This window comes from Peromyscus maniculatus, chromosome 3 (genome assembly GCF_049852395.1).
Source record: "Peromyscus maniculatus bairdii isolate BWxNUB_F1_BW_parent chromosome 3, HU_Pman_BW_mat_3.1, whole genome shotgun sequence".
NCBI lineage: Eukaryota > Metazoa > Chordata > Mammalia > Rodentia > Cricetidae > Peromyscus > Peromyscus maniculatus.
The window spans coordinates 56581340-56607231 of record NC_134854.1 but is presented as its reverse complement, the minus strand read 5'-3'; the positions used below and the strand labels follow the sequence as shown (position 1 = coordinate 56607231).

At 44.2% G+C, this 25892-nt stretch overlaps 1 protein-coding gene across 2 annotated transcripts; it reads left to right on the top strand.

The window, feature by feature from the left end:
* Positions 1-387: 387 nt before the first annotated feature.
* Bpgm (bisphosphoglycerate mutase) lies at positions 388-25892 on the top strand. 2 transcript variants are annotated; one of them, XM_006990377.4, is made up of 3 exons: positions 388-594; positions 9437-10097; positions 25033-25892. In XM_006990377.4, exons 2-3 carry the CDS (start codon positions 9497-9499, stop codon positions 25209-25211), a joined length of 780 nt encoding a protein of 259 aa, XP_006990439.2. In that variant the 5' UTR covers positions 388-594; positions 9437-9496; the 3' UTR covers positions 25212-25892. The 2 variants fall into 2 exon arrangements, with proteins under 2 accessions (XP_006990439.2, XP_076422659.1); XM_076566544.1 differs by lacking the exon at positions 388-594 and adding an exon at positions 806-995.

Genomic DNA, 25892 nt, shown 5'->3' with positions numbered 1-25892 from the left:
TGAAAGGCTTTCATTTTCATCTCTATTTGCAACGCTTAAATACGCGTGGCTGCCGTGAGAATCGCCTGGGTTCAGCCCAGGTAGAATCTGAAATTTTCCGCTGACTAAAAGAAATATCACCTCGTCTCTTCCACGGTTCAGCCGGCCCCGATCTTCACGGCAGGTGTTTCCTGTGACACCTCACGCTTTCTACAACTTCAAACTGTTCTTTGAGCCTCCTGGCACGCCTCAGCTTTCTCAATTGCTCCAGAGACGCGCCAGGGTTTGTTTCTCTATGGCCAAAACCCGCCCACCCACACCGAAGCTATTATCTTATTGGTCTGGCTGTGCGTCCGTCTCCTCGTTAGACCAATCAAAACCTCCCTTCTTACCGGAGGGCTTTGGGTAAACGGAAAGAAACCCAGGTCGCGGATGGGAGGGCGGGGCCGTGGGTGAGTGACAGTTCTGTCCTCCAATACACAGCGCCATCGGTCCTGCCTTCTCTGGCTTCTGGGCTAGAAAAGAGCGTTGGTGCCCGAGGTGGAGATGAGTCCTTTCTGGCTCCCACGGCCCGGAGTCGCAGAGGAGCGGCCGCTGCTCCTGGTTTCTTTGCAGGTGAGTGGTTTCGTCGTAGAATGTTACAGTTGGGAGAGTCTCTTTTCCGAGTGGCGGCGTCTTTTACGGTGAGAAGGCCAGTTCCTGTCCTGCCCGGCTTTAGTATCTGGTGGGAATCTGATGCTTGCTCCACCCCGTCAAGCGGCGACCCTCACGGAACCCCACCCCCACCTCCCCAGATCTCAGCTGTCCCTTTCTCAGAATGCGTCTTTCAGGAACAGTCATTCTGTTCGCTGGAGGACGAACCCACCGGTGGAGTGATGGTGGCTTTTAGGAATGTTGAACTCTACCTCCTGGACGGCTCAGACACGGTGTGGCAGATTGTCTTTGCTAGTAGATTCCCTGGAAGGAAGCAGGGCTCTGCACCGTGTGTAGGTGGCGGCGGACCTGACCCTAAAAGTGTAAGTTAATAAGGGGAAGGGGGAAAAAGCCATGGAAGGCAAAGAAGTCTCATAAGTAGTGATCTCAGGAGCCAAATTACAGGTTCGGGGGAGCACTAAAACCACCCCACCGCCACCACCATGTCCAAAAAGTGTAATTCCTTTTGTTCTAGAGGGTAGGAGCCAGCATTTCATTACAGTAGGTCAAAAGCAATTCAAAATTGTAATTAAGTTCACTATTAGACTTTGCAGGATGACCCCCTCCCTCCCTTCTAAATTAGGAAGGATTTATAGCTTGTGAATGATCCTAGAAATTTAACTAACAGAATTCAGACTCCTTCAGAAGGAAATAAAAAGCAAACTGTTACATTTTGCCAACAGGGACTGATGTTTCTATAATAAAAGCAGAAACCGTGTCAATTTGTCTCTAACACTTTCCCCTGAATCCAGAGACAGGTTTTACCCATTTTCCTGTGCTGTAGCAAACTCACACACTATGTATACTCCCTGCATAGTGTTGGAATTTTAAAAGACACAATTCCAACAAATGGCATAATTAAAGAACAGTGAATTAAGCTGGGCGGCGGTGGTACACACCTTTAATCCCAGCACGCCTGAGTCAGAGGCAGGCGGATCTCTGTGAGTTTGAGACCAACCTGGACTACAGAGTAAGTTCCAGGAAAGATGCCAAAGCTACACAGAGAAACCCTGTCTTGAAAAGCTTTAAAAAAAAAAAAAATGAATTAGAAGCCATGGCCCTGTCTTTTAGTTACTATTTAAGTGATCTTAAACAAATGATTTCAATGCTGACTTTTGATTTTCCCTATCTTTAAAAAAGCAGAAGTTATATTTCTGAAGCCCATACCCTCATTAAAGTCTACTTAAAAGTAAAGATGATTAGACAATCTCACTGTATTGAATGCTATATAACGTCTGTATCAAATAAAAGTGCCCAGCCTCAAGGCCGTGTTCTTTTGTGCCCATATTTAAACTGAACCAAACCAAGCAGATCATTGTTGAAGGGGGGGGGGGAGGAAAAAAGAAAAAAATTTAAAGGAGAGTATAGAAGTATAATGTAGCAAAAAAAAAAGAGTCATTTGTAATATTGTTACTCTGAAGCAACCACTATTAGTGTTTGGATTGTTTGTTTTTAGTTTCTCTTCCTCTTTGCCTTTTATGGTTTGTTGAGATTAATAGGGTTGTTTTAGTTTAAGTAGTGATTGATGCATCTACATTCACCATCCATGAATCCAGCTTTGTGTGTCTAGAGAACAGAGAACAAAAAAGGTTGTACTGGTGGCTTCTTGAACATTCTTGACATTGAAATCAAGTCTGAAGTAATATTTTTGTGGAGAAACAGAACAAAAGGTATTACTCTCTGGGCATGGTGCCAGGCTCCTGTAATCCCAGGATTTAGGAGGTTGAGGCAAGACAATTGCCACAAAACTGAGGCCAGCCTGGACCACATAGTGAGACCTTGGATCAAAAGATATCAGTAACGAAATCCCTTCATTAAGAAAATATGGTGATAAAATCCTTTATAGACCATAGATTTAACATTGATCTCTTTACTAACACATTTGGATTGCAGAACCTAACAGTAGTTGGTGTGCTTCTAGGACCGCACAATTCATCCTGCCTTCCCTTTCACCCACATTCGATTGCAGTTTCCTCTGTTCTGTTCAGGTTTCTCCTCTCTAACCTTCCTTCTGTTACTTTGTTTCTAGATTTTGAGCATCTTCATACCGTCAGCCCAGTAGAATCACTTTGACCGGCCTTCGGTCTATGCCAGTCTTCATGAGTTAGTTAAAGCCTAGCCCTTTCTGCCTCTTAACAGACCCTAAGAGAGTGAGAGTTTTGTTATTCATGTGGACATGGAACCTGAGAGTCCCAAGAATTTAATATATTCATGATCAAACTGTCCATAAGCTTCTGCCCAGTTTTTTTGACTGAACTTTTGGGATTTGATGGACACAGTTTGTATTGACAAATATACCACCTTAGGGAAGTATCTTGAGTGGGTGTTGTGCACACACACTGGTGATTCCAGGCAGGCTGGAACAAGTACCACGAAGCCACATCTCAGTACCACACATGTGTTATCTCTTCCCTGGAAGGGGGATCTACCTGCTCTAAAGTGTTGCCATTGGAACACATTGCGGGGGTTGTTAGTAGATGTAAGGTTGAAGGGTGGGAGATTTTAGTGTCTGAGACACCGTGAGTGGCAGCATCTGATGCAGAGGTGCTCTTAGAACTGCACACATGGAAAAGGTGCCATATCAGCCTTTAGGGAAGGAATAGGTGTTAAGTGCCATTAAGACTCCTGTTTGAATTTTTAATACTGAGCTTGAGTCTGGGGAAGGCATATTTTGTTAAGCTTGAAACTCGACGGAATTAAGTTCTGGGTTTCATTTGCCTCAAGAACTGTTCCTTTTTAATTGATTAGAGACTTTGGTAGTCTTTCTCTTTGTCCTCAAATAGAGCCGGCTCATCTTCCCTAAAGTTAAATCCCCTGTGCAGTGGGAAGTAAAGTTGCTGAAAGCTGCGCAGTAAGGATTTGGACTGAGGAAAACTTAGGAGTATTCTGGGGTAGTGTGGGATATTTAATTCTTAAAAGTAGGCTTTGGATGGACATGATTCTGGTTCCATGTCCCTTATTTGATATTACTTGACATATCATTGCTATTTCGAAAATAGAAGAAAATAAAAGTTTTAGGTTCCGTTTTACACTGTGATTTCTCCATTTTTTCATGAGTCTTGCGTGTATATTACTTTTCAAACACTTGAAAGAGGAAGCAAAGTCCTAGCAATGTTAATTTGTAAACAGATGAGGAAAGAATGCAAAATTATGTGGCTTAATGATGGACACATATTATCTGTTCAGGTTTCTCCTCTCTAATCTTTCCTTCTGTTACTTTATTTCTAGATTTTGTTTTGTTTCTTCAAAACAGGGTCTCAGTATAAGGTGGCTATTTTATAATGTAGGGACTGTCCTCTGTGAGGGGATACTTGATTAAGGCCAGAAATACTGGTGTGAAGAACACATCCAAATATGGGGTCTAGCTAGGCAGGGATTTGCATACTAAAGCCTCTGGTCCATTATTTTTGTATAGACCACAGATATAAATGGGTGTTTTTGGTTTTTGTTTGTTTGTTTGATTTTGGATTTTTTTGCATTTTAAATTGATGAAATTGACCTAGTAATAAAAATATATAGCATGAAAATGCTATGAAATTCTAATTTTGATGCCATCATCAAATTATATCATACTTACTCACATATGCATTACATATAGATAAATACTTTCAGCCATAGAGACAAGATTATACAATTGTAACTTAGTTATGACAGAGATCATGTAGTTTCAAAGCCAAAAAAAATCAGTTTGGATTTTTACAGGGATTATTGACATCTTAGCGTCTCAGTTAAATTATAGTTTCTTCGTCTCTGATCTTCTTTTTCCTTTTTAACAGCCATCTTCCTGGTCCAGGTTGTCATTGTACGTTACCAGGGTTACTGCAAAACTCCTCACGACTAATATTTGCACTTCTCTGTGAGTGTAAACGCTGCTTGGTCCTCAAATTCATGCTATTAAGCCTTTGATGTTGTCTCAGTATTTATAGAAGAGTCTGCATTCTTTGGCACAAGGTCCTCCTCCAGCCTCTAGTCAGTTTTATCTTTCTAGACTAGTCTCCACCTACTTCCTCATTATGCCCTATACAGAGTGACCATATAATTTTCCAAATGGGACACTTGGGTGTGAAAGGGGCCTTAGTAATAATATCCTGGGGAAGGAAAGGCGTAAAGCAATTCTGTTGTAGGCAAATCAGGATGAATAGTCACCTACTTGTAACTCTAGCTGTATTGAATGGGCCTCCTGTTCTCAGTGTACCTGTTCCTGGTTGTTACCTTAGGCTAGAACTTCATTCCTTTTTTTTTTTATATCAATCTAAATTTAAATATCTTTCCAAATCCACCTTAAGTAATACTATGTCCATGAAGAGAGAGATAATCTCTCATTTCCTGCTCTTCCTCTTTTATGAATGAAAAGCTTATAATGATGTTAATTACCTTCACTTTTAGTGACACACAAGCATGTACATCTTCCCACACTGGTGTTTTTGAAGACATAATCGATGCTGAAGTCGTGTTCCTCCCAGGCTTACCATTGTGCTGTGCCCAAATCATATTTCTGCACATTTGAAAACTGAATAAATTGATTGGTTTGGGAAGGCTCATGAGGATTGGGCTTTCAGTATATGAATCGTTAATTTTAATGTGTTGAAAATAGTGAGAAAAAAATTGGGGTGTCAAGGTTTGAGGTCAGAGCCTTGGGTTTCAGTATCAGTGTAGCAGAATGGTTCAGGGCATGGATGTGTCCTTGGGGCCCAGCTGATACTGAATTATAGTTCTGCCATTTACAGCCCATGTTGCTTTAGGCAAATTCTCCCTTTCAGTTCTGCATCTGTCAAATGGGCATAATAGAAATTACTGCATGAAGAGTTGCTGAAGGTCGGGACATGCACTCTGAATTAACTGCTGTGGTTAAGATCAACACCACCAGCACCAGCACCACTACCACCTGCACCAGCACCTGCACCACCACCACTACCTGCGCCAGCAGCATTATAACATAGGTGGGGGTAGCATAAAACAAAGATCTGAGACCAGGATGTAAAAGTGGGAGAGCTGGAGGAAATAGTACCAGAAATCCTAGATTTTCCCCTGTGGACATAATGGGCTTCAGAGGAGCCAGAGCAGCATGGGCCCTGAGAGAAGATGGTCTCCGTGTAAAAGTGACTAATCATAGTCTTTTGAGAAATCACTTCAGTAGAGTAGACAAGGCATGCATCCATAGTTAGAGGACTAAGAAAATAATGTCCAGGACTGGAGAGATGGTGTAGTCCTATGCAAATATGAAGACCTGGCTTTGATCCCCAGTATCTATGTAAAAAAAGCTAGGCTTGGTGGTGCACGCCTATAATCCTAGCACTGGGGAGGCTGAGACAGGATCCCTGAGGCTTCCTGGCCGGCTAGTCTTGTTTAATCTGTGAGATCCAAGTTTAACACGAAGTCATGTCTCAACAATAATGATGTGAAAAACAATAGAGGAAAACACCTGGCCAGCAACCTCGGGCCAATATACACACAAGTGCACATATACACACATAAAGCGCACACACCTGCCATAGCCACATGTACCCATAAATCATAAATTTGGTACACACACACACACACACACACACCCTGCCCTGTGCTGAGGAAGAAAGAAAGAACACAGGCTACAGGAAAGCGCCATCTTTCCCTAAGAGTTGCCTCCACTCTGCTCATACAGTCATCGGAACTCACCACCATTCTGACCACTGCCCGTAGTCTGGTGGCACCTTCTTCTCACGTCAGTCTTACTGGTAGATGCTGGAGTTCGCAGCCCCTGCCTTGAACTTGTCAAACTGATGAGCGTCTGGTATCTATTGCTGAACATTTGGTAGGCCAGCTTTAGCCAGTACGGAGAGCTGTCTTAAAGGCTGCCAGCTCAGCAGTGCCTTTGCCCATGCTCACCAGCTAGTTCAGTAGGAAATGCGTTGATAGTACCACGCCGGAGAGCAGGAAGTTTGGTTTACCTGAGATAGACGGTCTGGTTTCCTACTTTCTCCTTTGCTAACCTCCTGTATGTCAGCGTGAAGGAACGTGTGTACTCGCATAGTTTTGTGGCTGTTCTGCTCCACTATATATATATATATATATATATATATATATATATATATATATATATATATATATATATATATATATATATATATATCTTCAGTAAAAAGTAAATCAGAATTGTTTTTTAAAAAACATAAAAGCAGTTGTAGCAGATTAAGATACCGGGAAGCTCGGTGGTCGGTATCTGGGTACTGATAATGCCGTCGCTCCTCGTTTGGTTCCCTTGATATAATTTGTAATCCAAAACTGATTGAGAAGTGTTGCTCATAGAATTTGTCCACCACACCTGTCTTAGTTTCTGTTCCATTGCTGTGATAAAATACTCTGACAGAAGCAAGTTGAAGGAGAAAGGGTTTATCTAGCTAACAATTTCAGGTTACAGTCCATAATTTCAGGATAATCAAGGCAGCAGGAACAGGAAGCAGCTAGTCACATTCCACCCACAGTCAAGAGCAGAACAATGCATTAATGCATCCATGCCAGGGTTCTGTTCCCTTTCTCCATTTTCATATATAGTCATGGGTCACAATCAGAGAATGCCCCCACCCACTGTGGGTGAGTCTTCCTAACCTCAGTTACACATTCAAGGTCATCCCCATAGGCATGCTCAGAGGCCCATCTCCTAAGTGACTCTAGATTGTCAACTGGTCAGTTAGCACTAAGATGATACCCTTCTTCATTTGAAGGGAAAATTCTTTCACTAGCTCTTTAGCCTGGAGGCTTCATGCTTGATGTGGCAAATTAAGGGCTGAAGTAGAGGAACAGTTGATGGCATGCTTCTCATTTCCTACCCACAAAACAAAACACATGATTTACAAGATTGAGTATGGTTTTCAATGGGCCCGGAGCTTCTATTACTTGGCCGATGGAGGCTTTTCAAACAGGAGTATAAAAATACCTTTCTTGGGGCTGGAGAGATGGGTCAGCATTTGAGAGCACTGGCGTTCTTCTAGAGGACTTGGTGTCGATTCTCAGCACCTACATGGTGGTTAACAACCATCTGTAACTCTAGTTCCAGGGGTCCTTACACCCTCTTCTGGCCTTTGAGGGTACCAGGCACAGATGTACATGCTGACAGAAAACACACACACACACACACAAACTCTGTGTACCACACCCATCCACATGAATTCATTGCTTGGTCTTTCCCGGATGAAGATCCTTGAAGCTGGAGCTTCATCTATGTGATTATGCCCTGGGCATGTAGTCACCTGGCAAAGCCGCTGCTTGGAAGACTTTCATCCTCTTTGCCACCTTGATGCCCTTCTAAGGCCGAGAGGGTAGGCATTGTGCAGTCTCCCTGCAGTTTCCCAGCCTTGTGAGGTGCTTGCTCCTGAGCTTGGTTCTTCTAGGCACTGGGTTTGCCCTTCCTCTATATTCACCAAAGCTTCAAACCTGATGCTCATCAAAAAAGAGAAATTTTAATTCTAATTCTTGTAGCATTTCAGCTACTTACAGACCACCTCAGCCACCACCACCCCATTCCTGAAGCTGTATTTTATTGACACTTTTTCCCTTCAGAATCTCCAGGAATTACTAAAAAAAGAGTGCAATCTAGATACAGGTTCCAGTGAACTCTGTCACTGGTTGTTATATAACCGTGGGTGAATCTCAGCTCAAGCAGGACTGAAAATCTCCAGTTACTGGAAGTTGCCAAGAATGGCAGAAGCCAGGCCCTGTTCATATAATCTTTGCTCCCCAGTGTGGAAAAACCAGGGGTGGAGATGGAAGGTGCCAACTGAGCAGTGTGTGTCAGTCATGACCCACTCTTGTGCCCAGCATGAGAGGCAGTCTGGTGCAGCCATGTCTCCAGGTTCTCCACGGGACAGAGTAGGCCCACAGATCTTTGAGGTAGTAGCAACAGCATAAGGGAGTTCGGAATTGCCTTAGGGTTGCTTGGCCAACTCTGCTAGCTTCTCCTCACAGTGTGTGGCTGATGTGGGTAGAATTTCTACAGGAAGGGGGAGGAGGAGGCGGCGGGCCTTCTAATGGGTGGGGTTCTCTGCACTACCGCAGACCTGCTCTGTTAATCTATTCCTACAGGCAGCATCTCTCAGCTGCTTACATTTGATAACTTGTTTTGCATCCGGATTTATTCCTGCCAACAGCAGGTGAAAAATTACTTCAGTGACTACCACATTTGCTCTAGCTGAGGCCACTTATAATTCTGTTTGAGTGTTGAACCAAAGTGCCTTCCCGTTCCCTAGATTTGTGAGCCGGTAGCATCAAAGAGTTGGTTGCCACCTGTCAGAGAGGTGTATGACGTAGATGCGGTGCTTCCCTGAGTTAACATGTTTAGAACATTCATAATAAGGCAAGACTGAAAAAACACTGAACACCCAAAGGAGGAGGATGCTCCGTGTAGAGTCAGCTGCCGGGAGCTGGGCGTTCCCAGCCACCAGCCACTCTATTGGAGATCTGTAACTCATGTATTTTGTCCTCTCCTTAATAAACATTAACTGCCTACTTGTTGGGTAGAAACACACCATTAGGATGGAGTGTTGTCATTTTAGGTCATACAATTAACATACTATCTAGCCATCAGAAACTTTAAGTCAGCAGGGCTGTCTGTAATTATCTGAAGAGTGTGCCTGTACGTGCCATAGTATATGAACACCAGATGTTTGACGTCAAAACTGTTCAAAGGAATTTCAGTTTATCTTAGAAACTGGCTGGTGTGTAATTGTTCTCCATTACTGGGCAGTCATTTGAATAATGAATATAATTTGTATTTTTTGTCTTCTCTTTCTAGATATACTCCTGTTCTTGAACATCATCCCACTGAGAACACCGGGGAAGTTCAGCCACCAGCATGTCCAAGCACAGACTTATTATACTGAGACATGGAGAGGGGGCATGGAATAAGGAGAACCGATTTTGTAGCTGGGTGGACCAGAAACTGAACAGCGAAGGACTGGAGGAAGCCCGGAACTGTGGGAGGCAGCTTAAAGCCCTGAACTTTGAGTTTGATCTCGTCTTCACATCCATGCTTAACCGCTCCATTCACACAGCTTGGCTGATCCTGGAAGAGCTGGGGCAGGAGTGGGTTCCTGTGGAGAGCTCCTGGCGTCTCAATGAGCGTCACTATGGAGCCTTGATTGGTCTCAACAGGGAGAAAATGGCTCTGAATCATGGTGAAGAGCAGGTGAGACTCTGGAGGAGAAGCTACAACGTGACCCCGCCTCCCATTGATGAGTCTCATCCTTACTTCCACGAGATTTACAATGACCGGAGGTATACAGTGTGCGACGTGCCCCTGAATCAGCTGCCACGTTCAGAAAGCTTGAAGGATGTTCTGGAAAGACTTCTTCCCTACTGGAAGGACAGGATTGCTCCTGAAATACTAAAGGGCAAAACCATTATGATATCTGCTCACGGGAACAGCAGTAGAGCCCTCCTGAAATATCTAGAAGGTACCGGCTTTCCATCCTGCTTTTAGAGCTTGCTAAGTGTTGCAGTTGGGTCTTCCTCTAGAAAGTGACAGCACTTTTCACTCTTTGTGCCCCTTGTCGCTTCATATTTAAGAAGCCACTGTCCCATAAACCAAAACTCCTGTAGTTTTTATGGTCATCGTGGCTAGAGCAGAAGGTTTCAGAGGTCAGTGTGCGCCAGTCGGGTGGGGGGTTCAGAATGACAGAGTTGTGGGTTAAGTTTCAGAATCAAGAGGTACAGTTAAGAGCTGGCATTTCTCAGCAGTTCCTGGTGAGAGCTGCTGCTTTGGGAGCTCTGCACTTTGACGAGCTCCGATCTGAAGGGCCACGTGGTTTCTGCTGTAAAATGAAGAGGCTAAGGATTGAGAATACATTTATTTGAGCCTTTTAAGTAAATTATCTAGAATTCAGGTTTGTCTGTTTTCTTCCACTTTCAAACTCTCGGGGCTGTGTTTGCAGACCTGGATTTCCTGAGCAGTTCTTTTGTTCCAGTTTTCCAGACGAGGAGGCTTAGTCACTGCCTGAGAGAATGTTAGAGGGGAGGGAAGTAAAACAGCAGTTGGCTTATTGACGCATCTCTGCCAAAAGCCTGGAGAGGACCAGAGCCTCAATTTATTTCAGTCACTTGATGTTGTGTTCTAAACAAGAACTCTTGAGGACTTTGGGCTCACCATTTTGGGGTGCCAGTGATTGAGGGTGACAGTTCTCCCTCTTGCTCTCCCATCACTGATCCTGAGGCTGTCCCTTTGTCCTGCACCACATGCCCCTGCCTCATCACTGGCCACGGCTGGCTGGTGGTGAATCCCCTGCCTCACCATTCCTTCCTGCTGCTTCGCTTTCCCTTGAGAGGCTGCAGAACTGGAACAGTGTGAGGTTGTGGAAAGTGAGGCCACACGAAAAGGTTTCTGAGTGCACAATAACAAAACTAATCCACGTTCGGATACATAATGACGGAGGTGTGGAATTAGGTGGCTTCCCGCAGCCTTGGTTTTGAACACACAGGGAAGAATTAAGCCTCAGTATCTTCCCAGGTGTGAAGAAATGGTGTCTTGAAGAACAGTGTCTCTTCCATGTCACCTTTGTCACTCTGATGGGGTTTCAGCAGTTTGGACATATCCACTCACCGATACAGGAACCCCAACCTTTCTATTGTCTTGTATGCTGACTCTTCAGAAGGTTATGTTTATAGAGCTTCATGTGCTATTTGATAAATTCTTAACCTAGCTTTTCTCCAAAAAATTGAATGAATTTCACCTAGTTTAGGGGGGACATCTCGACTCTCTCATAGGAATCAACAATCGGAGTGTGTGTATTTATTATGGCAGTTTACCTCATTCATGTAGAAACCTGCCCCACAGAACCCATTTCAGATGTATGGTCATTATCTTCATGTAATTGCTACCACCTTTTGCTTTTAGAATTGCCCCAGCTCAGACAATAAATTATAAAGTCACCTTACTTTACTGATATTTTCCTAATGTTAGACTTAACGACTAATCTGAATTCATGAGCATTGATTGTCTTTGAAATGCATACTTCTTGTAAGCACAAAACTTGCCAAATTGCTTACACTAATTTTTTTAAGGTAAAAATGCTTGTTGTAGATGCATCTGATTCCTGCTCATGCTTTCTGTAGGTATTAATATTTGTGTAAAATTTTTCCCCTATGAAATAGAGTCTTGCAAGGAACTGGGGAAACTTCTCATATTGTCCTTAAACTGCTTGGCAAACATAAAGCACGTTCCTGATTTTAAACCCACTGTCTGATTGTTTAAGAACTAACTCGGACATGGGAACAGTGGTGACCCCAGTTAGAGAAGTAGCTATAGTATTGTTCTTTAGAAGCACGCGCATCGCTCAGCTGCTCTCTGATCTCCAGGGGTGGTGTGTGTGTGTGTGTGTGTGCTTCCGCTGTGTGGCTGTTGGTTCTTAGGGTGCTGTTTTGCTTCTCCTGTTTTGGTACTGCAGTCCGATCCCCACTGTGCTTAGAAGACAGGTCCCAGTGAAGTCACCCCAGGAAGCCTCAGGTAACTTGGCCATGATGACCGACTGACCGTTATCTTCAGTCAGAATTGTTAACCCTGCCCCAAATCCAACTTGCTCAGCTTCTACACAGGGTTGCAAACAGGATTTTTTCATTTTAAACTTTTTCCTGAAAGATAGCTCTTTCCTTGATTATTCTTTATTTAAAACATTATAGTGTGAGCAGCCACGTCCAGAGCACCCCTAGGAGATGAACCGCTTTTTTGGTTGTGAGCCTAGCCTTTAACGGCTGAGCCATCTCTCCAGCCCGATGAACCGCTTTTTTAAAAAGGGGATTTAATGCAAGGAAGTGAGTCTTTAATTACTGCTACCATTGTAACACTGCGGTCTGTGAATGGCACTCCCTGGCACAGCTGTACAAAGAGGCCTTTTTGGGAGCCCATGCTTCCTGCCAAGCCTAGTCCTAGACATTTTACATAGATATCTTGCTTCATGTAGAAACCTGAATATTTTAGCTTTAGCTCCCCGAGAAGCAGTAGCTCAGTATTAGGTTTTGTTGTGTTGTTTCCTGTCTCCATATCGTGTATATATATATATATGTGATATACATATGTGATATATATATAATTTCGTGGGATCAATCACTGATCAGTAATGTGCTCCGCTTAATGAACTACTTCAATTAAAACAAGCAAGCTTTTCACACCCTAGCACCATGGATGACTCCGTTACATCATGCTAAGTGAAAGAAACGTGCCTGAGAATGCTGTGTACTGCCTTACCCCATGCATGTGGCATGTGGAAAGAAACCAGGCTGGGAGGACCAGGCAGAGATGTGTGGCAAAAGGCAGGCAGCATGGTGGCAGGGGAACTTGGGGGCAGGGGATGCAGGGCTGTTGGGCGTCCTCACTGCAGGTGTTTATACATCTAGATGCAAAACTTTACAGAGCTGTATTTCACACATTTAGGGTAAGAGTAGTGAAATTCTTCAGAAAACACCTACTTTGTTCAGCATATCCAGCTAGTGAAGTGCCCATAACGGGGACCTCGTTTTTGTTCCACCGAGTGTGCTTGGCAGTAGACTTAGTGAAGGTTACTTAGCACACTTCCCTGTGTCTTTGCACACTCACCATTCTCAGTCTTCCGGACTGCTCAGTGCCCACTCTTCAGCCTCCGAGCCGTCAGTAGCCCAGGGGCACCCTTTCCAGTCCTTCCTCAGGAGAAGTTACATGAAAGATGCTGGAAGGAAGAGGTTGCTTAACTTTTTTTTTTTTTATGCTGAGGATTGAACTCAGGACCTCACACCTACACCTGCCAGACAAGTACGCTGCCACTGAACTACACCTGTCCCAACTGTGTATTTTGTTAGTCTTGCTGCTGTTACTTATATAGATGGTGAACCCTTCTAATAATGGCTCTTCATCGCAGACCTATGACCCTTATTTGCCACCGTATTGTATAGCATTATGCTTTCATCTGCTCCCCCCACATACTCACACACCCCGCATCTTACAACATCTAGTCTAGGCATAGTTTTATGAACCTCTCAGAGCCAAAGCATGCAGACGATTCAGTTGACAACAGCTGTTGTTGATTAGAAGTTAGCTAACATTCTTACCTGAGGATTGTCAGCGTAGGAACCTTGAGGCAACATCTATGCTGTCCTATTCCTGACTGATGAGCCTGGCCTGTACCCTGCCAAGTGACTTTTATATAGCATCCCTGGCCTGTACGCTGCCAAGTGACTTCTATAGAATCTTGACTTGTAAATTGTACGTGACCTTGAGGCCACTTTACTTTTAACCTGAGAAGGATTAATACTTTCAGAAGACAAAACAAGGCATGGGATATTCTATAGTAAGAAAATTCCTCCTGGGATTACTTTGCTGGTTTGGGGAAGCATAAGTAAATACCCTGCACGTTGTCAGTAAGCCCGGGTTAAAGCAGGTCCCACCCCTGCCTGGCTCAGATACACTCCTCACTAAGCTGCAAGAAAACTTCCAACACAGGCTGGAGAGCTAAGAGCATCCTGTCCAGCACAGATCCAGACAGGCGTGTGTTTCTTTTTCTTGTGGTTGGCATAGTCACTTCCTGTTTGTTTCCTGCTGCTCCACACTGAAGGAAAAAGCTGGGTACCAAACCATGTTGGCTGTGGTCTGCACATTGCCGGAGGAAATGGACTGTTTAGTCTGGGTGTAAGCACAGGATTAGGCAGTCGCAGGCTGGGATAAGAGAGTGGCAGGCGAGAAATCTCTGAGAGACTTGGACTTTGTCCCTGGAGAGCTGTGTGCAGCCGCGTACACAGCAAGGCAGAGAAATGGTGACTTGAGATGAGAGAAATGGGAGGAAAGGTCAGCGGAGCTGGTGGCCTGCCGATGGCGACCCAGGAGTTTGTCACCTTTGGCATTTAGTGTGATATTTTCAGAATCATGAGTTCAAGCCCTCTTTCCTGGGAGGCAAATAGTTGCTTAGTGGTAGAATTGATCTTTCTTTTTATGTAAACCTACCAAATCTGTAGTAGCCCCTATTTTTAAATATCATAAGATTTTTAACTATAAAATTAAAAAAAAATTTCTCTCTCACTTTATTTTAAATCAGCAGCTGGTAGCTTACAGTGTTTAATACCCTGTTTTCTTTGCTTCCCCCAATCTGTCTTTAAGTTGTACGTATGTGAAATTAAGATTTTTAAGGACCTAAAATTAAATTTAGTTGTATGGTCACCTGTAAAGTACCAGGGCTCTTCTTTGATCCCTTACTGATAATAGAAGAATACAGAATTCTTATCACACAGGTCCAGCAGGAGACTGGGTGGGTAACGGGTGGAATCTCCCAATAGAAAGAGTTGACTGGAGGTGTTTTGTTTTTTTTTTTTTTAATCCCAGAATATGGGTTTTCCTTTTGTCCTGTAACAAACCCTTCTGTGTTCCCAATGAATGCTTCTTCTCTCATTTCATTTCCTGCTGTTAAAAGAGTTGTAGGCAATTTAGAGAAAAGCCAAAGAACACCCAGAACACATTTAATTTGGGCTTGATTAACACTAGGTATAAACAACTTTTTGTTCCAGGCTAAGAACTGGCCAACCGCCCCCCCCCCAGCCCACCCCCACCTCCTTTCTTGTTCAGTTCGTAATGGGAACAGCCTTTAATCAGGACTTCAACAGTAAAGACTGGACTTAACTTGAAAGCCAAGAAAGTTAGAATTCATTCAGTTCAACTGTATGCCCAGTGATTCAAATCCTGCTCTTGGCCCAGGGGCTAGAGTACACGTGAATGAGTGAGACACACAAGGTCCTGCCTGCTGTAGATCTATTGTGCTCCTTCTAATCTTCCAGAAATTTCACCGAAAATGCATTCGGCAGGACCTTCCTTGGGGTACTCTCACGCAAAAGCTTTATTCTGCCGAATCTTGAATCTTTATTCCTTTTAACCTTCAATCACATGTAAAAAGTGCATTCATGGCAAATCCAGTTGTGATGGACTTGGTGTCTTTGATGGACCATATGTCTAAATATTTCCTGCATCCTAGCAGGCAGCCCCTGAAAGCGCCGCTCTCAGATGCACAGGCACGGATTATATTCTTACAGTGGGGCGCTGCTTGAAGAGCCAGAGTCACAGAGGAACAGGTAGAGCAGAGTTCTCAAAGAACTCCTAGTCCTGCCAGAAGCCCGGCGTGTTCAAGCACTTCTCCCGGAAGACAGTGCGTGGAGCATTGCCATCAGAGTATAGTGTGTGTCCTGTGTCCCATCTCCTACAGGGACTTAGAAGGGGGCGCTTGTAGGTGCAGAGTTGGCTTTCTGAAGTTACTCTGGCATAAATAAGTTTGTTTCAATTTCTTCCCATTTTTGGTATGGATTTACTCCCTTGGTTTTTTTTCCCTAAACTTTCATTATTTCTTGTTTGAAATACTTCAATCATTTCAACTAGTTGTGGTGATGGTGTAAGTACTGCAGTGCATGCCTGGATGTAATCCCAGCCCTCCAGAGGCTGGGGTAGAAGATCTCAATGTCAAGGCAAGCCTGTGCTACTTTGTTAAATGCTAAAGACACCAGGTGTGTGTGTGTTTGTGTGTGTGTGTGTTCATGTGTGTGTGTATATATATATATATATATATATATATATATATATATATATATATATATAACATGAAGAGACGGCTCCAGAGGGACTGTGATGAAAAGAAGATAGAGAGTAAAGACTTGGTGCCTTTTCCATAAACCGTTCTTGGACTCTAGTAAGTATGAGCTGGAGGCTGGGAATGTGCTCAGTTGGTGTAGCACTCGGCTAGCGTGCATGAAGCCCTGCCGTTTGATCTCCACACTGAGCAAAGCTGGGTGTGGTGGTGTGCAGGCTTGGAGTCACAGCTCCTGGCAGGTGGAAACAGGAGAATCAGAAATTCAGAGTCCTCAGCTACAAAGTGAGGTCAGGACCAGCTTGGGCTGCATGAGGCCTTGTGATTAAAAAATAAATGACTAAATAAAAAAAAAAAATCAAAACCTTGACTAGTTACCAGACAGGGGATGTGGTGTCTGGCTACAGATTTTAGCTTCTGTTTGATGTCCCAGTGAATACCTGTTTACTGGTATAATGCAGAGTATCTCTTGTGCTAGTTCACTTTGGCTGCACTGCATGCAGCTGCATTGTTCTAGCTTTGGGAGTTTGGCTACTTAGCTCTCTTGGGATGAAGCATTTAGTATATGCCAAATCTTAGTACCAAGTAATGGCTTCCCTGTGGTTTTTCTTAATTTGCTATTTTAAAATATCAGCTGTTTAAGTCTCATTGCCTGATTATTAACCTGTCTAAGTATTTTAAGTATTTGTAAGTAATTGGTTTACTATGCGAATGGGTTGAGGAGTTATTGAAATGGAATGTGAAAACACATCCATCTTTTTTCTTAAAGCTCTCTTTGTTAGTGACATACTATGGTCTAGGAGCTTTTGTTTAGTGGACTCACACAAAAACGAGTCATGAACTACTCCAGCCTGGGCCATGGACTCAGCCTGCTGGATCCAGCTGTGTCTAAGTCATACCATTGAGACCCACGTGGTGTGTTCTAGGTACCTCTAAACCTGGCCCGTGCTCCCTGGGTTTGAGCTCAAACAAACCTGCTCTTCCCCCTTCCCAGTGAAAACACTGGGACTGGTGTCCAGTTAGTACCTAGCCTTTCACCAGAGCAGAGCAAAACTGAAAACATTCTCTGTCACCTTCGGTGTTCGAAACAACAGTGGATAAGGTGGATGACCAGGGTTGACGTACTGAGTCTAAGAACGGTTCATTTTTATAGCCTTAATATCTTGTGATTTGAACAGGCTCATTTAGCCTTTGGGATCTGCTTAGTATTTTTAACAGCTTTACTGAGCTGTAATCCACATGTAACTGACCGTTAGTGTATAGTTGTCCTTAAGTAACCATAGAGGACTGGTTCCAGACAACCCTGCAGTTACCAAAATCTGTGGGTAGATGTTCAAGTCCCTTACATAAAATGACATGGTATTTGTGTATCACTTATGCACGTCTGCACACCCCTCAGTGTATTGTGTATCACTTATGCACGTCTCCACACCCCCCAGTGTATTGTGTATCACTTATGCACGTCTGCACACCCCCCAGTGTATTGTATATCACTTATGCACGTCTGCACACCCCCCAGTGTATTGTGTATCACTTATGCACGTCTGCACACCCCCCAGTGTACTGTGTATCACTTATGCACGTCTGCACACCCCCCAGTGTATTGTGTATCACTTATGCACGTCTGCACACCCCCCAGTGTATTGTGTATCACTTATGCACGTCTGCACACCCCTCAGTGTATTGTGTATCACTTATGCACGTCTGCACACCCCTCAGTGTACTGTGTATCACTTATGCACGTCTCCACACCCCCCAGTGTATTGTGTATCACTTATGCACGTCTGCACACCCCCCAGTGTACTGTGTATCACTTATGCACGTCTGCACACCCCCCAGTGTATTGTGTATCACTTATGCACGTCTGCACACCCCCCAGTGTATTGTGTATCACTTATGCACGTCTCCACACCCCCCAGTGTACTGTGTATCACTTATGCACGTCTGCACACCCCCCAGTGTATTGTGTATCACTTATGCATGTCTGCACACCCCCCAGTGTACTGTGTATCACTTATGCACGTCTGCACACCCCTCAGTGTATTGTATATCACTTATGCACGTCTGCACACCCCTCAGTGTATTGTGTATCACTTATGCACGTCTGCACACCCCTCAGTGTATTGTGTATCACTTATGCACTCTGCACACCCCTCAGTGTATTGTGTATCACTTATGCACGTCTGCACACCCCCCAGTGTATTGTGTATCACTTATGCACGTCTGCACACCCCTCAGTGTATTGTGTATCACTTATGCACGTCTGCACACCCCTCAGTGTATTGTGTATCACTTATGCACATCTGCACACCCCTCAGTGTATTGTGTATCACTTATGCACGTCTGCACACCCCTCAGTGTATTGTGTATCACTTATGCACTCTGCACACCCCTCAGTGTATTGTGTATCACTTATGCACGTCTCCACACTCCTCAGTGTACTGTGTATCACTTATGCACGTCTGCACACCCCCCAGTGTATTGTGTATCACTTATGCACGTCTGCTCACCCCTCAGTGTATTGTGACACCTAGAACTGTGTGAAGCGTTGATCTGTGTTTGGGGACTGACAAGGGGAAGGTTTAGTTCTTTGGGTACAGATGCATTTGTTTCCACATTTTCCATCTGTGGCTGGTTGAACCCATGTGTGAGGATCCAGCGGACACGAAGGACTGACTGTGTCACAATCATCAGTCCATCAGCACAATTAATTCTAGAAGGCAGGAGTGGGGACAGCATTGATCCAGGGGTACTCAGCACAGCTGTATCAGAGCAAGAAGTTGTGATGTATTGCTGCATAGAGGAACAGCAGTAGCTGCTATGTTCTGGATCACTCAGAAAACTAGAAGAAAGGATTTTGAATGTCTTCATCGTAAGAAGTAATGATAATAAAATAATGTAAGGCAGCCAATTTGTTTAACTTGATTTAAATGCAGATACAGACTTTTCATTTCCTCCAAAGGAAACTCTGTTCCTCCTCTGTCAATGTTTTGTTCTCCCAGCCCTGGACAGCAGTTAACTTTGTGTTATTGTGGATTTATCTGCTCTGAATGTTATCTGTTAATGGATTTGTACAGTAAGTAGTCTTTTATGGTTGGCTTTTTAAAAAAAAAAAAAAAAAAAAAACTATTTATTGTTTGGAACTGAACTCAAGGTCTTGTGGGTTCTACGCAAACACTACTAAAATCTATATTCCCACTAGAGTGTTTTCAAGGCATATCCATATTGTAGCATACATCAGTACTTTATCCCTGTTCAAAATTAATATTCCATTGTACTCTTAGATGACTTATTGTTCATTGGTTGGTGGTAGTTTTGGCTATTAGCAGTAGTGCTGCTGTGAGGTGTTATATATAACTTTTGATGTGAACATAAGTTGTATTTCTCTTAGGCATATGCCTGAAGAACTTCCAGACTGTGTTCCAAAGAGACTACAGCCTTCTGACTTCTTGACTTTATACTATGTTATAATTTCTGTGCATCTGTGGAAATGCTTCTTTATAATCTGACTTTTTCTGTAGTCATCTCCTTGACACAGAATGTTATCTCCTTGTGGCTTGGATTTGCATCTCCAGGAAAACTAAGGATGCTGACCATCTCTCTAGTGCTTTCTGATGGTTTATGTTTGGAGAAATGTCTGTTCAGATATTTTGCCTATTATTTCATTATGTCATTCATTTTTTTTTTTAATTTCTTGTTTTATCTTTTTTAATGAAGATCTTATTTTTTAAAATTACTTTCTTGGCAGTGCTGAGGCTCGAATCCTGGGTCCTATGCATCCTAGGCAAGCCCTGCCACTGGGATGACATGCCCAGTCCACAAGATTATGGGCGCCTGAGGGAGGCCAGAAATGTTGGATCCCCTGGGGCTAGAGTCCCAGGTGGTTGTGAGCTGCCCAGTGAGTGTTGGGAACTGAACTGGGAAGAACAGTAAGTGCTTTTAACCACTGAGCCAGCTCCCCCAGGCACTGTCTTAATTTTGAGGCATAGTAGTTCTTTATGTAGTCTAAATGCAGGTCGCTATGATATAGCAAAGATAAATAAATAAAATTATCCTATTCTCTGTGCTGTCTTCATCTTCTTGGATGGTGTCCTTTGAACCCCAGACAGTCTTACACACAGGTTTCGTTTTTCTCCTTTTGTGATGCTGTGCTTTGGTGTCGTCTAAGAAACATTGCCCTCTTTCAAGGCCACGAGGCTCTTCCCCATGTTTACTCGGGGCCAGGCTGTAGTTTCAGCTAGATCTCTGCTCCAGTTTTAAGTTAACATCTGTGTGTGCATATCCTGTGAGAAGTTATTCTTTCTGCACTTCATTGCCTTAGTACACATGTTAGAAATCAATTGAAAATGTAAGGCTGATTTCAGTCTCGCTTCTCATCAGTCTGTTGTCAGTCCTTATGTGAGAACCGTGTACCACCTGCAAGTACTGTATACTTTGAAACTCAGTAGACTCCTAGTAAGTGTTGAGAGCAAACATTGTGAATTTTTCACTTTCGTATTTGGGCTATGCAGAGTGCTTTGGATTTCCCTGTGAAATCTGAGTTTCTTAGTTTCTATACAAAGAATTGAAATTTTGTTAGAGATTGTGTTGGGCCTATACATTAACCTAGGAAAAATTGCCATCTTTTGTGTGTGTGCATTTCTGTGTGTGTGTGTGTGTGTGTGTGTGTGTGGGTGTGTGTGTGTGTGTGGGTGGGTGGGTGGGTGTGTGGGTATGTGTTTGTGTATGAGAGAGAGAGAGAGAGAGAGAGAGAGAGAGAGAGAGAGAGAGAGAGAGAGAGAGAGAGAGAGAGAGAACATGCACACACACAAATGTGTGTAAAAGCCAGAGGTGAAATTCGGGTATCTTCCTCTTTCACTGTTCCTTTGATTGATTGGGTTTTTTGAGACAAGGTTTCTCTGTGTAGCTTTGGAGCCTGTCCTGGAACTCACTTTGTAGACCAGGTTGGCCTCAAACTCACAGAGATCCCCCTGCCTCTGCCCCCTGAGTGCTGGGATTAAAGGCGTGCACCACCACCGCCTGGTTCCACCTTATTTTTGATGCAGTTTTCTCACTGAACTTGGAACTCGCCAGTCAGGGTGGTCAGTGCCTTCTGGAGATCAGTTCGTTTCCATTCTTCCAGCACTGGGGTGACAGACATGTACTGCCATCTACAGCGTCTTCCTTGGGTGCTGGGGACTCAGTTGTCCTGCTTACATAGGAAACACTTTACTGACTGAGCCTTCCGGTCCATAAACACAGAATTTCTTTAACTAGATGAAATCTTTAAGTCACATGCTTTTACATTGTCCCAGTTCCAGTTTTTAATTCATTGGCTAATTGATTCTGATTTGAGTCTTTCTTATATTACTGTGAGCAGGATTGTTTGCTCGATTTCACTTTCATGTGGGTTTCTGTGCTGGTGGTAGATCGTGAAACTTAGCTTGTTTACACTGTTAGTTGTCATTGTTGAGTGTGTTTGTGTGGAGGGGGTGGTCTTGTCATCTGTAGATGGATGGTCATGCTTCTTTTCTAACCTAGGTGCCTGTTACTTCATTCTCTTATTTATTGCCCTCTAGCTATAGTTCCTATGAAGGGTGACTAGAAGTGTGATGCTGAATCTTCTTAAAGTAAGGTCCTGTCTTCTAGAACTTAGGTAAGGTCAGTGGTTGCAGGCCTTGTAGTGTGTGTGAGATACTGGTGGACATGTACACGCAGTCCTGTATCTCCTGACAGACTTTAGTGTGAGATCCTGGGGGACATGGACTTTCTCTCTCTCTCTCTCTCTCTCTCTCTCTCTCTCTCTCTCTCTCTCTCTCTCTCTCTCTTCCTTCTCTCTCTTCTCTCTCTTATTTTTGTGTCTCCTGACACACTTAGTGTCAGATGCTGGTGGACATGCTTACGCACATACACACACACATATATACACATTCCTGTGTCTTCTGATACTTTAGTATGAGATGCTGGTGGACATGCATACACACACATAGTTTTGTGTCTCTTGACACACTTTAGTGTGAGATGCTGGTGGACATATACATGCATGTGCACTCACACTTCTGTGTCTCCTGATGTACTTAGTGTGAGATGCTGGTAGACATGCACACCCACACACTCACACACAGTTCTGTCTCTTGACACAGTTTAGTGTGAGATGCTGGTGGACACAGACACACCCTCACTTGAGTCATGTCAGACATTTTTACTAGCTATCAGCTAATGAATTGAGTTATATAGAGGAAATATATATGGATTAGATACATCTCTAAGTCCATCTCTTCAGGTCAGTGAGCAATGTGCTTGCCGATTAGAAGCACAAAGCCGTGCCTGTGGCTGAGTGGAAACAGTACTACTCAGTGTTCCCCTGTTTCTCAGGCCTCTAAGGTATCTTTGCTTTCCTAGCCTATTAAAAGTAAAACAAAGGAATTTTGATGCCGAAAGAGACTATCCTCTCCCATTGTATGATGAGGTAGTTCACTGTAGGTAAAAGCCGCCCAAGAGAGTAAGTACTGTTTATCTGAAAGGCTGTTGGTTACTGGGGGGTTGGGCAGGTTGGGCGCCACAGCCTCCAGGGCTTCCCCTGGACTTGGGAGTGAGCGGCAGTGGGTCTAACCCTGAGTGGTCCTCTGGCTCTGGTCCACGCGCTGTCGAACCTACTGTCCTGCCAGCCTCCAGGGCAGCCATGTGGCAGCTGCTGTAAAGACAGCTAGCTGGCTTCTCACTGATGGAGTCAGAGGGCTCTGAGAATCTGGGGCAGGCATCTCCCTGCCGGGCAGCCGGGGGCCTGGGCTGAGTGTGTCTGCTCTCGCCAGCTTCTTCTGTCTGTGGTGGTGATCCTGTGTAATGCAGTGTGAGGCAGGGGCTTGGCAGGCCCAGCTGTGACTCGGCTGCATTCTCTTTAAGGGAAAACATTGCTGCGTTCTCTCCTGTATTATTCTCCTTTAAGCCATGTCTTCTACCCCACAGCCTCTTTATAAATGCAAGGTCAGAGAGAGAGAGTATGAGTGAGTGAATATGAATGTCTCATTAGGAAGGCTCCTTCCCTGACTGCATAGGATGTTGAAGCCTGGGGCGGTGTGCTTGGCAGAAACACGGCTTCCTGAAGTTGGGAGTCTCCCGTGGCTCCAGAGCTGTGCAGAAGGGGGCAGTTTGTGCATAGCCATCACTAGGTAGCTCTGCTGGCCGGACGTGAAGTTGGGTAATAAAGAGCTGATCCATCAGTAGGGACCAGTGCGGTGATTCTGTGATTCTTGGCGGCTACACACAGTTGTGACCGGCGACTAATTAGAATAACAAGGGGCATTTATAGCTAACTGTCATAATTTATTCTGCCACTGCCAAGTAAAGACAAGCCCTTGCCCTCCTCAGAACTGCTGCGCTGGATCCTTTCCGCTAGCACAGAGGAGAGGCCGGCTATTCGAGTTTACAGGGCTAGAAAGGCATGGGTTTTCCTTAAAGAGAGGGTTGCTTTTTTTTCTACTTTTATTGATTCTTTGTGGATTTCACACCATGCATTCCAATCCCACTTATTTTCCTGTCCCCTCAAATTTGCCCTCTGCCCTTGCAACCTCACCCCCCAAAACAAACCAAATTTAAAAGAAAAACCAAAACTTTTTTAAGTTTAACCAAAACTTTAAAAAGAGAAGAATTAAAGGTAGGTTTTTAAAGTAGGTGATTTGGGTTTTTTTTTTGTTTGTTTGTTTGTTTGTTTGTTTGTTTGTTTTTTGAGACAGGGTTTCTCTGTGTAGTTTTGCGCCTTTCCTGGGACTCACTTGGTAGCCCAGGCTGGCCTCGAACTCACAGAGATCCACCTGGCTCTGCCTCCCGAGTGCTGGGATTAAAGGCGTGCGCCACCACCGCCTGGCTAAAGTAGGTGATTTGAACACTTTTGTTGCCTTTTAATTTGCTGGTCTCTGACTCTTTTTCTCTGTACTTTCTCGGCGTATTTTGAACTCAGATTTAGTTGCTATGGGTACCTGGGTTTGAATCCAGGCCCTGCCATCTACCCTGTGAGTGAGCTTGAGTTGTTCTCTTAAGCTCTTTGTGCTACAACTCATTCTTGGAGAAAACAATAGCTTATCTCCTCATAGGCTGGCAGTGATTAATACGTGAGTTATTTGCTTCATAACATATAAGTGCTTAGAAAAGTACTGTCCTGTAGTATGATGCCAGGATTCTAGATGTTTAAGTTAAAAGCAGTTGTGATAATAAAAATTATACAACCCCAGCTCCTGCCGCTCCTCCTCCTGTAGACAAAGGTGGATGACCTATAATGTGCTTGCATTCAGGTATCAAAGGGCCCGTCCCACGCACACACCTTCCTCCCTTAGCAGTTGGGATGTTCGGGCAATAGGAGGAAGAGGCCTCGTTTCCAGGTGGCCTGTAAAGTCCTTTCCTGCTCCTCTGAGCTGTGCTTCGTGGCTCTCTAGGAGAGAAGTCCTGCTTCACTCGGTTTAGCCCAAACTCATTAAGTGCTGGAAAACCAACCACATTCTAATCAAGTGAGTTAGTTTCTGTGCTTAATGAAAGAAAAGCCCTGATTTTAAGACTGGCCTTCAGAAGACAATTTTCTGTTTTCTTCAGCTTTAGATAAGAAACGGCCAGGAACGAGTTGCCCCAGAAGGAACATCCAATTCTCAGACTTAGCACTGTCTAAGCTTTGTTTCAATTTCTTGGTGTCTTGGAAGCCTAGTGGGGACCCCTCATGGTTTGGGGCGTGGTTTTAGGCACGAAATTATTGTGGGACTTAAGTTCAGTGTGCAGACAGTGCAGTAGGCCTTCCTCCAGGTTCGTCTGCTAACACCATGTCCTCTCTCCTGCCCAACAGGTATCTCAGATGATGACATCATCAACATCACTCTTCCCACTGGGGTTCCCATTCTGCTGGAGTTGGATGAGAACCTGCATGCTGTTGGGCCTCACCAGTTCCTGGGTGACCAGGAGGCCATCCGGGCGGCCATCAAGAAAGTGGATGATCAAGGCAAAGTGAAACAAGGCAAAAAATAAAACTCATCCCCAGTGTGGCCAGAGTGGAGTTCAGTGTGTGCCATGTGGGTTTCTCTTTCCCCCATCCTCCCCATTTCCCCAAGGCTCGGCTGTGTGGTCGAGTGTGTAGATAACTAGGTAATTTATCGTGGCCCAGACATGGCCTTAGGATACTGAAGAGCTTTCAGCTGAAGCCTAAGTTAATTTTTCTGCTACTCCTGTTTGAATCAAGTTCACAGACGAGTAGCAGCCAGTGGGGTTTGATCAGGCTGCTTATGAGTTTTGGAGACAGGAGAGTAATAAGTGGAGATAAAGCCATTTCTCACTTAACAAGTCATTACTGAGTTACCACTGACAGGCACTATTCTGGTGAGCAGTTCACCTTGTTATTTAGTATTTCTGGGACGAGTGGACACTACTAGGTAGTGCTTTGGTAGTTTAGTTGAGAGGCCCATCCATGGGAAAGCCACGGATGGGTCCTAGGAGGTAACCACGCACCACAATAGTGGCAGGCACTTGGATTTCCCTTAGCCCGTGCCGCCCTGTTGGCCATCAGTAGAAATTGTCTTGGGCCACTAGAACGACCAGGATGTGCACAGCTGTGGCTGTTTATGTTCTTTTTCTGTTCCATTTTGAGTTTTGAACTTTAATCTTTGGGTACTTAACAGGTAGTTTAAAATAAAGTTTTGTGATTGCAAGCAA